This window comes from Danaus plexippus, chromosome 11 (assembly GCF_018135715.1).
Source record: "Danaus plexippus chromosome 11, MEX_DaPlex, whole genome shotgun sequence".
NCBI classification, from domain to species: domain Eukaryota; kingdom Metazoa; phylum Arthropoda; class Insecta; order Lepidoptera; family Nymphalidae; genus Danaus; species Danaus plexippus.
The window spans coordinates 4916554-4925798 of record NC_083544.1 but is presented as its reverse complement, the minus strand read 5'-3'; the positions used below and the strand labels follow the sequence as shown (position 1 = coordinate 4925798).

At 33.8% G+C, this 9245-nt stretch overlaps 1 protein-coding gene across 1 annotated transcript; it reads left to right on the top strand.

Annotated features, from left to right (window-relative positions):
• The first annotated feature begins 659 nt into the window (after nucleotides 1–659).
• LOC116765489 (origin recognition complex subunit 3) lies at nucleotides 660–7923 on the top strand. Its single transcript, XM_061522040.1, has 12 exons — nucleotides 660–860; nucleotides 935–1081; nucleotides 1192–1367; nucleotides 1896–2004; nucleotides 2454–2671; nucleotides 2754–2898; nucleotides 3286–3411; nucleotides 3482–3796; nucleotides 3880–4257; nucleotides 4339–4572; nucleotides 4859–5040; nucleotides 7647–7923. Exons 1-12 carry the CDS (start codon nucleotides 834–836, stop codon nucleotides 7741–7743), a joined length of 2154 nt encoding a protein of 717 aa, XP_061378024.1. The 5' UTR covers nucleotides 660–833; the 3' UTR covers nucleotides 7744–7923.
• Nucleotides 7924–9245: the final 1322 nt, after the last annotated feature.

Here is a 9245-nt window from a genome sequence, read left to right as displayed (position 1 = left end):
TTATATTAAATTATTAAGATGTTATTATTATTATTTTATAATAACAAATATTTATTTTAAAATAATAATAGAAATAAAATAAATAGCTTCTTCCGAAAGTCGGTTATGGAATCGAAAATATCTAAAGATATGAATGATACACTATATAGGTACAATAATATCTTTCGATATTTTTTATTTGTTCCTTAAACTAATGACAAGGCATCATTCACGTCAACAAAAAGTAAGTCGCCCAGTTTGTCGAGTTGGTGGGTCTCGAATTTTAGACTTAAAATCTATAAGATATAATTATTCCTCACTCATACTAGGTAAGTAGGGAATTAAGACCTCGAAGCTAATAGCCTCTTCAATCCCCTTTTGGAGCAGCATTGATTTTGATTTATATTGCTGCGCTTTGGACTAAATAAGACATGTTACAGGAGCATACTAGAAAAACCGCTTAATCGATAACAATAAGAGAAAGTTTCTTGTAATTTTCATTTACAATTATTTTCACACAATTTTATTCGTATAATGCAGATAGTTATGTAATGTTTTAATTTCAAAGTTAAATTATAGATTCATTTAATTCTAAAATTAAATATTGTGTTTAATATGCAGTGTTAAAATGAAACGCAAGATATTATTGCCAGTTAGGTTTTGACAAATGACAGATTGAATTAAACGAAATTTAAAACGTGAATCGTGATTCGATTTAACGCACAGTGAAATACTCGTAGATATTCAAATTTAATTGACTAGCTGCTCTAGGTACATATTAATTTAGATTTTATGAGATATATGTACAACAAAATTCTGTAAAGTGCCTCTATATATTATATTATCAATATTTAATGGAGTCAACAGTTTCAGTTTCAAAGGTAAATAAGTATGTAGAAAAGTGTAAAAATGTCATGAACAAAACAAATATAAATCCTTCAAAACTATTTTTCAGGGAGTATTTCTATTTTGTAATGGATTCAATAAAACAAAACAGACAAAGAAGAAAACTAAGCGAAACCCCTTTGAAGCATTGTTTACTAATGAACCATGGTACACCACTTACAAATGCAACTGGGAACGAATAGAAAATCAAATAAAAGTAATATTTGCGTTGTAGAAAAATACTCTTAATATAAGCATTTAGTTAGTTAATTTCTTGGCTTAAAAACACCATTTATTTTGCATTTTTATTTTTTCTTGCATCCCAAGGACTTGCAGAATAACACCTACAGTTTCTTAGTGAATGATATAGTTAATTATGTGAAATCATGTGAACACGATGAATATAATACCCATGAGGGCATAATTCCAAGTGCTACCCTTTTGACTGGAGTAAATCAACCCGATCATTTTAATCAATTTGTAATTCTTATCAATAAAATCAGGTAAATTTTAGTTTTCATTTTCAATAATAAAAGAAACATTATTATACCATGTTTGTGATGAGTTGTGTTGACCTCATTAATAAGCTTGGTTCTTAGTTATATTAAAAGCTTCATCATAAAAATAGTATAAAATTATATGTATATATTTTTTGTATGGCTCAATTATATGCGAGCACTTTATTAATTGACTTAAAATCTAAATACAAACTATTTAATTAATTTTTAATATAACCTTCAAGTGTAAAAGCATTTTAAAAAGATTAGTATAGTATCTGCTTTTATTTATACTTTGTCTAAATGTAATTACTTTTTTTTTAATGAAAAGACTTAGTCTAAATATGATTAGTTTATTTTTATTGAATGAAGGGCCTATCAGATCTTATATTTATCATATTTTTAAATATATTATGTTATTTTAGTAGTTGTTAAATACTTAATAATATATTATACATTTTAAACTATCTTCAACATCAGAATATATTAAAAAAAATATAAATATAGTTTAGAAAATAAATTTATATTTTTCAGAGAGGATGTTACACCACATGTAGCTCTTGTGAACTCTCAGGATGCTCAAACTTTAAAAACTTTGGTAGAGAATGTTGTTTGGCAGTTGATAAGGGGTCAGGATGTTTTGGTATGATATAAAATATATTAGAAGATCAACTAAGTATATGAAAAAATCACTGAATGTTTTCCTAACATTTATTACTAACAGTTTATTTAATTGATATATCATATATATAAAATTGATTTCACAAACCAAATCTCTATAAAGAGAAATTATGATGACACATTTGTGTTAGGTGAAAGTAAATTTCTATATAAAATCCCACAGCTAGATAAAGATATTTAATATCAATGTGGAACATTTTCATGGATTGCATATCCTGCAATAGCTCAAAAGTTATGCAATCAAAAATCTGCTGTTGATAGTCAAGAACTTTATGTAGGAGTTTTAACTGCTACGTGAAACAATAACTATTAGACCAAATGTAACACAAAAATTCAGATTATCCAAATCACTTCAAAACATAACAGAAAACTTTTTATACTAAAAATTATATTGTCTAAACATATTTTCAGGACAACTCACTCGATGAGTCCGATGAAATGGATTATAAACCAAAGCTTAAGAAAAGTCAATGTACGATGAGATCTCTGCTCAACTGGTACAAGAACAAATATGTTGATGTATCACCAAGGAAATCTAAACACTCGCAGCAAAGAACCTTAGTCATAATATTGCCTGATTTTGAAAGTTTCAATAGCAATGTCTTGCAAGACTTTGTAATGATTATAAGGTGAATTTGTTACTTGATAATGTACTCAATTTAGAAGACTCGACAAATTCTAGTACTAAATTTATTTATGCTATAATTTCAGTTCATATTCATCATTGCCTGTAGTATTAATATTTGGTGTTGCCACATCTGTATCTGCCTTACACAAATCTTTTCCGTACCATGTTTCATCTAAACTTCTTATAAGAGTATTTCACTCGCATCCCTCTCCTGTTTATATGAATCAAGTAAGTCTTTTATTTTAATTTATATTAATGTTTCGGGTGAATGTTATTTGATTAGATACATTAGCCACTGGGAGAAATCTGGAGTAAAAGCAAAAATTACTCTCTACTAATTTTATTAATTAATCTGCCAGATTTATTTTCATGCTACTGATTGATGCAGTTGTTAGTAAAATTGTTAAACTTAATTTATATCATTTGTAAGTCCCAAATAATATTAGTTATTTTCCATCAGCAAATGTATAACTACATCTAATATTTATCCAAAACAATAATAGGGTTACCATAAAGTTTAATTTATCAACAAAAGTGTAAAAGTACAGTGAATGTCTGATTTTGACAATATATCACAGTAATGATAGCTGGTAATTGATTTTGTAACTTTTTCAGGTTTTGGAAAACATTTTCCTAACCCATAAAAGCCCATTCCACTTATCTGGTAAAGCTTTTGAGTTGTTAACTGATGTGTTTCTTTTCTATGATTTTTCTGTTACGGGACTGATACAGAGCATTAAGGTAAAATTTATTAGATAATATATATATATATATATAGTAGCATGTTTCTTAAATTTACTATGTATTTCAGTATTGTATGATGGAGCATTATTATGGGGACAATATTAAAACACTTTGTTGCAGTCAAGATCAAATAGATTCAGCCATAGCAAATCTATCATCCGATGACTTGGAGAGTATTAGACAATTGTTATCATTCAGACCATTTCTGGAAGTACAAGATTGCCAAACAAAAATTGGTTTATTTGAAGACGATAACTTCTTTAGGGAAGTCCTGTCCAAAGAAATGCATAAACTGCATGATTATATTCATAGTTTTTATTTATGTGTGAGATTGCTCTTCAACTTTGTTAAGGATCTACCAAAAAATATTTTTGGTAAAACTGTGAGTTTGTTTTGAATATAATTATATTGGAAATAATACTATTATTATTATTATTATATTATATATGAATGTAAATGTTCCAGATTCGGGAAATCTATGCAAAATGTTCAATGGAACATATAACAAGTACACAACCGTTCAAAGATTGCATGCAACTTATAAGTTTTCAATCACAACTCAAATTAGTGGACAACATAAAAAATGCGTTGAAAGAAATTAATTCTCTAATAAAAATCGATTCTACGAAGCCTCTTCGTTCAACTCCAACCAAGAATAACATAAACGTAGCCGCGAATGATCTTGGTATAAGCTTTTCTAAGACCATCAGAGTTCATATGATGACTTTCTTGAGGCAAATTGAAAATGCGAACAGCGAATCCACTGTGTTCAGCTCAGAAGCTGACACAGAGATTAATATGGAGACAGAGAACGTTCCTGCAAGCAGATACAAATTAAAAGAAGTAAATAAAATATTAATATTAATGAAGCTATTTGTCATCATCGAACCCATTGCTTCTTATATATAATTTTCTTAATTCTAGAAGTTACTGAGAGCTACCAGGGTTGAAAAAATACATTCCGAGTTCGAGTTGATACGTTCGAGATTCGTTAGTTATTTGGAAGAAATATTGTCAAAAGGTCTGCAGCCTCCACACAAACAGACGTTTAATGAGATCATGTTCTTTGGTGATGTGGCGAGTGTGAGAAAACAAATCGTCGGTTCACCGCGAGGCGCATTACACACAGCTTTAAGTAACCCAGCGCATTACTTGCAGGTTGTTAGCTATTAATTTTTCATGAAGACAAATATATTTTACTTTCGTTACAGATTCAATAACGAAAATGCCTGTTTTGGATTGTCTTATATTTATATATATTTTATTTTAATATTGCTATTAAACAAATGCTTACAATGATATGACAGTACCTTAGTAACTCAGACATATTCATATTTTTTTAATAGCAATGAAAATGGTTAAATTTTCTATTTCTTTATTATTATCATTGAAAAATGTACAAATATTTCCAACCTATGATAGTAATTTTATATATTTTTTTCAGTGTTCGTGCTGTAACATAGAGTCAACAGATTCAATAATGGCCAGTATGCCGGACGTGTGTATAGCTTACAAACTGCACAGGGAGTGCGGGAAACATATCAATGTGTACGACTGGTTGCAGGCTTTCACAGCTGTTGTACACCCTGAGCCAGATATACCTACTGATGATGATACCAAGATACAGTAAGCAACATTCACTATGTATTACACCACAATTTGTTCGTGTAAACTCAATAGGAGGTAACCATAATGAAGTGAGTGTGATTTCACAGTACAATACATTTAAAATGGCTCAAACAATGATAAAAAATTGTAAACTCCTCAAGTGTTAACCAAGAGTGTACCTTGGAATAAGTTTTGGATTTATTACGCATTAATTTAGGAGTAGTTCTTATGCCCCATTTCAGAGAGTTGGGGCCGAAGGTCATGAGGACGGGAGGTGCGCTGGGGAAATTCCTCCCGAACCTCGGAGGTTCCAGCGCAGCTTGCAGGCGGCTATACTCTGGGGTCTGTCGGAGTATAGCCACGTACGGTGCTCCCGTTTGGGCTGATCTCCCGATGAGCCGCGGAGTCAAGGCCCTTCTGCGCTCGGCGCAAAGGGAGCCCGCGGTGAGGGTGGTCAGGGGGTACCGTACGGTCTCCTGGCCCGTAGCCACGGCTCTTGCTGGCGATCCGCCTTGGGATCTTGTGGCGTCGGTGCTCGCCGAGGTGTTCTTTTACGTCTCGGGTAGGAGGGCTCTCGGAGAGAACCCATCGTCAGAGGAGATCCGGGTGGTTCGCCGGCAGGGGGAGTCGCGCCTTATGCGGGAGTGGGGGGAGGACCTGGCGGGCCAGCCGTACGGTAAACGTACAACGGCTGCACTCCGTCCGGTCCTAGAGCGTTGGATGAGGCGGAAACGCAAACCCCTCACTTTCCGTCTGACGCAGGTTTTCACCGGGCACGGCTGCTTCGGTGACTTCTTGTGTCGGACGGCCAGGAGAGAGCCGGGAGGAGGCTGCCATGAGTGCGGCGCTGCGGTGGACTCGGCCCAGCACACCCTCGAGGTGTGCCCGAGATGGGCTGCGCAGCGCCAAGACCTTGTGGCGCCGCTCGGCGGAGTGGGCTTGTCGCTTTCGAGTGTCGCGGAGAAGATGCTCGAGAGTGACAGGTCCTGTATGGCGGTGTCCTCCTTCTGTGAGACGGTCATGTTCACGAAGGAGGCATCTGAGCGGGAACGGGAGGTTGCGGTCTGTGCAGGGTGCACAGACCGCAACCTCCCGTTCCTCCTCAGTCAACGGACGGAGGCGAGCCGGGGGCGATATCAACGCCTCCAATAGCGCCCCTGCGCCCTGGGCTGGGGTCGGGCTAGTAACCCGGCTCCTGTGAAACCTGTGAAAGCCCGGCGTCGTCGGGGCGGTCCTAATTTCCGGGATCGCCCCCCTTTCTCCGAGGGAGTAAGTCCGGTCTTTGTCAGGACCGGCCAGTCGCTGGTGTGCCCTGTCGCTGACAGATCCGGGGTACACCAACATAGTGGCCGATGGCTTTCGCAGTGGTTTTAGTGAGGAGTAGTTCTTATAAAAGGAGATAACAGAAATTAATAAGTATTTATGTTACATCACATTACATCCGAATGGTTAATACAACGATCGAAGAATAGGAGGTAAACACCTCGAGTGTAAACCAAGAGGAAACTTGAAGTAACATAGGTTATTATGCATTATATATTATAGAACCAGTTCTTAGAACCTTCCTATTAAAGAAGGTAACCAAAATATAATGTCTCGATGTCACGGTACATTACGTTCAAAATGGTCGGTAATGTACCGTGAAAAATGGCCAATACAAAGATCGAAGAATAAGAGGTAAACACCTCGAGTGTAAACCAAGAGGACACCATTTTGCACGTATTAGATTCATTTCGACTTTCATTCATCATATCATGGAAACGATGTGAGTGTAGAAAAAGTATTGGGCTTAATGTGCTAAGGATCATACTGTTTTGTAACTTTCGTGAGGTCGAAGAATACGAGTGGTCCAAGTATTGGTATTGGTTTCCGCATTATTTTTATTTTAAAGAGAGTGAGCTCATCAAATAGCGTTATTGGTCGCCCATGGCCATCTTCAGGCTGCGACATAATCGGAATTCCGGATATATTTTCGGCCTTGCAGAAACCTGTACATTTGTACTGATTGTATTGGCTAACCAACAAAACAGTCAGGTTCGCCGTGTCGTATTAAACTTCCTAATAATTTTTGACGGTTACTTATTGTTCTCATATAACATTTAAATTATCTACTACCAAAAATCTTACTTCAGGTTAAAACACAGTTTATTCGAACAAACGTTTGCGAGTAGCCTAATGTTATATGGACGGAGCTTATTATATCTTTTTTATTGATGACAAGAATTTTTGTAGGGATACCTAACCTTTTTTCAACTTTAAATGGATTTTGCCAGCTCCAGGGGCACACAATTTATATATTACAATCCAACGGGGAATCGTGCGGAGAATTGTTTAGTTTCCCAATCTCGATTTCGTCCAAAATCTAAGTTTATTGGTTCCTTTTATGAATTATTTACTAGAAATATTTGACGAGGTCCCGTCAGATTTCCGTGCGATACTTTGCCTTAGTCTGAGCTCCCAACATGATAGCAACGAAATACTTTGAAATTTTCCTCAAAGAACTTTCGACTCACTCATTAAAGGAAAATCGATGAGCACTGGCCAGAACGAATACAAAAAAAATACAAAAAAAAATAGCAGATATCACTAAGTTATATTCAAAAATACTCTTCATATATTCACAGGCTTCGTTTCCAAAGGGCGGTGGCTGAACTACAGTTTCTTGGTTTCATTAAAACTTCAAAGAGAAAGACTGATCACGTGATGAGGCTCACTTGGTAGTAAAAGGAAGGATCTAAGCTAGTTGTTACTTGTTAGTAGTACCTAATAATAGTGTCGTATATCGTTAATATTTATATTAAAGACATTAAATATCAACACCGACAGCAATTTATATTTTTGTTCTTGTGTTTTTTGTATGTGCCTTATTGTGTCTGGTTTTCATTAAATATTTTTTGATAATGTGTTCGTTAATTTTGTATCCTCATGAATTATTCAAAGCTATCTCTCTGTTGACTTCATCGGACATATTTGAGTTTATTTAAATTAAATTGAAACTGGTAATTTGTTCAATGTTAACCTTAACCTTGAAGATTTAGCATAAATTTTAACTATTCTGGTTACCATGTCCGTATCCTGATTGAGAAGTTTCGACGTGTATTTACATATAGACGATAAAAATTATTCTAACATTCTAAGAAAAAATATATATATCTGCTTTGTGGTTCATTAAAATATAAGAATCAAGAGTTTTAAGATTCATAATAATGTATCGAAATATTTAATTTCTCAATTTAAATCAAATAAAATAGCACAAATTAAGTATCCGTATTTCAATAATTGGTTTAGTGTTTGATTTATAACCGCAGTTATTAAAATTAAAAGTCTATAACACATAAAGTACTTCGATTTATTTTTGGTGTGATGGAAACACTGCGTACGTGTTTGCATATTTTAATTGTCATTTTAGTTTCCTTCTTTTTAGAATTCAGACATACAAACAAAATACCAGGACATTTTTTATTAGTCACGACTTAATCTGGATATAGAGTACGTACATGAAACAGGAAAAACTTCGTGGTTATTGAATAGGTACTTTTTAGTAAACGTATTTGATAGGTATCTAACTATATATTAAACTTTATTTATAATCTAAGATTTGATTAGTGAGAATGTGAACATAGATGAACAAATTCAAAGGTCATTTGATTTTAAAGTTCATATATAAATACGTACTGTGTTGAAATATCAAAAAAGATATTTTAATTATTTGTATAGATTATGAAACTGAAAGTGTTATCTGTTGGTTAAAGGAGGCGGGCGAAGTTGTGAAAACACTCAGATGTCGGTGAAGTCAATTGAATTTCAAGTATTTACTTATATATTAAGCGAATAAAAACTGTTATCCAATTAAAATATTAAAATTTAAAACGCTGACGAAATAAAATTAAAATAATTAGACCGTCATAAAAATAATAAATTTTATTTAAGCTATTAGACTTGGTAATATATTATAAAAAATTACTTACCAAAAAGGCTTTTTATTGTGATAAAATATTTTATATTTATGAATAAAAAATTAAAGAAGACAAACGTGTTAAAATATTTTTGGTATAAAGGTTACATTATAGGTTATTGACTATCTGTGTTATAGCGTGGACGCTTCAAGGTCGTTTCTAACATGGCATGTGTTTAGTTTCTAGAGCTGACAGTAATTATATAGAACTAGAAATTCAGGAACGTTCACTATTTTAGACAGCACGAAGACGAATATTTAATATGTT